The following is a 3,857-nucleotide window of genomic DNA, read 5'->3' as shown; positions in this document are numbered from 1 at the left end:
GAAGGAAGGAAGGAAGGAGGAAGGAAGGAAGGAGGGAGGAAGGAAGGGAGGAGGGAGGGAGGAGGGAGGGAGGGAGGAAGGAAGGAAGGGAGGAAGGAGGAAGGAAAAATAAAGAGAAGAAAAGAAAGGGAGAGAGAAAAAAGAGGGAGGTAAGAAGGAAGGAAGAAAGAATTTGAGTATCCATCTCATGGAGAAGTTCTGATGTACAGAAAGCATTTACATTGTGCCTACACAGGAAATATCCCAAACTATTAACAGTGATTATCTCCGGGTGCTAGGTCTATGAGGAACTTGTCATTGTTTTGCTTAGCTGCACTTTCCATAAAAAAGCTTAACGTCTCCTCCCAGACTCTAATAGTTAACTGGCAACTCCTGCATTTTCTGCTTCAGAGAAGTGTCTCCCATTTGCTTCTTGTTTCCCGGTCACTGGCCTCCACCCCGCTGGAGGCTCTCACCTTCTCCAAGCACACCTCTAGCACCCCCCACTTCCTGCTTCCTCTGCACCCTGCTATCAAATTAATTCCTCAAAGTCCGATTCTGTGCCAGTCTTCCACTTCAACCCTTCCCACGCTATTGAGGCTCTCTGGAACCCACCTTCCCAGTGCCCGCTCCCTCTTTAAGGTACAATCTGGGCGATTCCCTTGTTGATTATCAGAGAGGCCTTGCGACACCACCACCGCTGGCTTGCACAGGACTTTCAAAAAAAAAAAAAAGAAAGGATTAATCACATGAATCTGTGACTGCACAGGACTTTTTCAAAAAGGGATTAATCACATTCTGCCAGGACTTCTAGTACATCCCTCGACACAGATTTGACCTCGGGGCCTTCCAATGGACTAGATCAACACAAATTATTCCAGATAATTCAGGAATGAACTCCGTTTAAGTTACTACTTGGACCCCACTGCCCCAGGCTAGTAAATCCTTAAAGCCCAAACACCCAGAGGGGCACCTGGGTGGCTCAGCTGGTTAAGCTTCAGCCTTCAGCTCAGGTCATGATCTTACAGTTCATGGGTTCGAGCCCCGCGTCGGGTTCTGTGCTGACAGCTGGGAGCCTGAAGCCTGCTTCGGATTCTGTGTCTCCCTTTCACTCTGCCCCTTCCCCGCTCACACGGTCTCTCTCTCTCTCAAAAATAAATAAACATTCAAAAAAAAAAAAAAAAAAGCCCAAACACCTAGAGTACTTTTAAAGACCTTGGGGCATTCTGTGAAAGAACTTGTCAAGGCCTGTAGCCATATCTTATCTTTATCTCAGCTAAATATCAGACTGACCAAAGATAGCAGTTTATTTTTCCTTGCATTTCAAATACTTAGAGCTCTGGTCCAAGGCATAATTATAAGGTTGTGGCTGTTCTCCAGCTGCACCAGGAGGGACCTGGAAAAATACTTCTGGGAATAGCACATCGACTCCCCAGCCACTAGAGTGTGTTTATGAACCAGAGCTTCAGAAAAGGAGTGGCCCTGAGGTTTTCCTGTCTGTTCCAGTGTCGAACTTAACCCGGGATGAGTACTCCCATTTCACCCCCATATTTGTGCCACATCTAAATCCCGACTGTAAACATCCTAGGTGTAGATTTATCTACTTAAAATGCAGCTCACTAGCTGTGCAATGCTGGTTTCAATTAATGTTTATTAATAAATCAAAAATGGTTGTCTTGGAATTTGAGTCATTCTGTAAGAAGCTTAGAAAATCTATTCAGAGAGAACTGGAAATCACAATTTCAGTGCCAGCCAGAGTGGGAAGACAATATCTAATTGATTAAAAAACAAGGCTGCTTTTCCAGATTTAATTAAGTCTCACTTTTCAGAATGGATATGCTCCTGAAAAAAAAAAAAAAGAAGAAAGAAAAAAAGAAAGGCATAAGTTGTTTCTAAACAGTATCTTAACGTACTAGATGCATCTACAAAGGATTTCTGTGATAAGTTTTTTGGCAAATTGAGTCTTAGGAAAAAAGCAGCTTTCATGTATTAGATTTCCTTAATAAAGTTTCTACCTGTACTTAAAAGAGGATAAGAACCTGCACTAAGTGAAAGGAAGGGGCTGATTCCAAGATGAAAGCCCGGTGGCCAGGGGTAGGTGATCAGGGCCCAGCGGGAAGTTGGAAAGGAGGGAAGTTTGTTCTCCGCTGGCCTAGCCTAAGCCTGTTGAAGAAAGCTGGAGAAAGGCTCGAGGTCACCTAAATCCCAGCCCTTGCCCTGTTTTGGCGTCACCTGAAATCCTGTGTCCCGGTCCACATCACCAAATGTACTTCCAAAGGACTGAAAAAAGCTAAGCCCCATTGTCTGGCGCCCCGACACGACCCGAAGAACCCACACGGGCTTCACCCAGACAGGGAAGCGGGTTGGGGGATTCGGTTCCACCACGCTGAGAGGGGATGGGCCGAGCGCTCGCCTTCACAGCCATCTGAGGCTGGAGCCATCCGAGGCTGGAGCCATCCCGAAGTAATCGGATTCTGCACGCGCCGCCTGGGGCGCGGGGGAGGGGGGCGAGGGCTGTTCCAATCTGCTGTCTACACTCGCGCGGAAAAAACTGTCCTCTCTCAGGCAGCAAAACACAGTCGCACACAGCCCTTCACCCCGCAGCCGAAGTGAAAGCTCTTCCCTGACCCCGGAGGTCTGTTTCACTCGGGAGAGGGGTGACCGCGGCGCGCCGCGTCCGCCCAGAGGCCACGAGCGAACCCCACAACGCGCCTCCCGTCTCCGAGCCAGCTGGGGCCGGACCTGGGGCGCCCGGGCTCCGAAAACTGCCTTTTGAGTGGGGACCCTCCCCGGGTGAGGGTTGCACCGTGGGCAGAGAGGACAGGGTCCCTCACTCGGCGCCGGCTCCAGGAGCAAAAGAGCCAGAAAGGGGCGGGTGGGCGCGCGGACTTCCGGAGCAGAGCGCGGGTCCCGGCGAACTTTCCCGGGACGGCGAGCCCGGACGGGGACCCCCCCCCACCCTCGCCCCGACCCGCGGAGCCCCCCTTACCATCTCCTTGCGGAGCAGGGCCAACGCGGCGTCCAGGTTGGGAGGCTTGGCGGGCAGCCCCGCGGCCCGGGCCCCGCCGCCGCCCGCGCCCCCGCGGCTCAGCTCGTCCTGGATGCGCGACTTCTGCGCGTACAGACGCTCCAGGTGTCGCCAGCCCCCCGACGCGCCGCCGCCCGACGCCGAGTGCAGCAGCCCGCTCAGGCTCTTGGGCAGCGGGGGCAGTCCGTCCACCCGCAGCCCCCGGACCGCGTCCGCCGCCCCCGGAGCGGCTCCGGCCCCGCTCATAGCGCTGCACCCGGCCACGCGCCTGTCCCGCCGCCGCCGCCGCCCGGGCCCCAAGCCTCCTCGGGTCCGCCCCCTTCCCGGTGGCGCCCCACCCACTTCCCCTCCCCGCCTCCCGGCCTCCGCCTCCGCCCCCGCCCCCGCCCCGCCTCCCCGCCTCACGCCCGGACCCCCCTGGCGGCCCCCGCCCCGGCCCGGCTCACCCCCCAGCCCCGCCCATTTGCCCCCAGGCCCCCTACGCCTGTGTCCGCCCCCGCGTCCCTGCTCACTTCCAACTTTGCCCCCTTCCTTCTCGCCCCGCCCCCACGCCCGAGCACCGCCCCGCGCCCCGCCTCACCTCAGGCCCCTCCCTGGACTCCCCCCTCACCTGCCTGGGGGACGGCTCCATTGGCGAGGTGGCCTTCCCACCGGCCGCCAAAGCTTCTTGTAATTACCGAGGGAGCCCCCACGTCAGATGCAACCCGACGGACGGCTCGTGAGGGGGTGGGGGACAAAGGCTCCCGCTCGGAGAGAAGGTCAGGCAGTGCTGGAGGACCCCCCCGCCCGCGGTCTTCGTCCCCAGAGGCCAGGGCCCTACAGACAAGAGTCCCGGCAAATGAGGTGGGGG

General features: G+C 56.3%; 1 protein-coding gene across 1 annotated transcript in view; it reads right to left on the bottom strand.

Annotated features, from left to right (window-relative positions):
• Positions 1–3,277, bottom strand: part of FAM89A (family with sequence similarity 89 member A) — a 20,438-nt gene extending 17,161 nt beyond the window's left edge. The window contains exon 1 of the mRNA XM_040464844.1: positions 2,969–3,277. Within this exon, the coding sequence (XP_040320778.1) occupies positions 2,969–3,253 (285 nt within the window). The 5' untranslated portion in view covers positions 3,254–3,277. The remainder of the gene's footprint in view (positions 1–2,968) is intronic.
• Between the last annotated feature and the right edge of the window lie 580 nt (positions 3,278–3,857).

The sequence above is a fragment of the Herpailurus yagouaroundi genome, unplaced genomic scaffold (assembly GCF_014898765.1).
Source record: "Herpailurus yagouaroundi ecotype Mexico unplaced genomic scaffold, PumYag 530, whole genome shotgun sequence".
In the NCBI taxonomy this organism is placed as follows: domain Eukaryota; kingdom Metazoa; phylum Chordata; class Mammalia; order Carnivora; family Felidae; genus Herpailurus; species Herpailurus yagouaroundi.
This window is presented reverse-complemented; position numbering and strand designations above follow the sequence as displayed.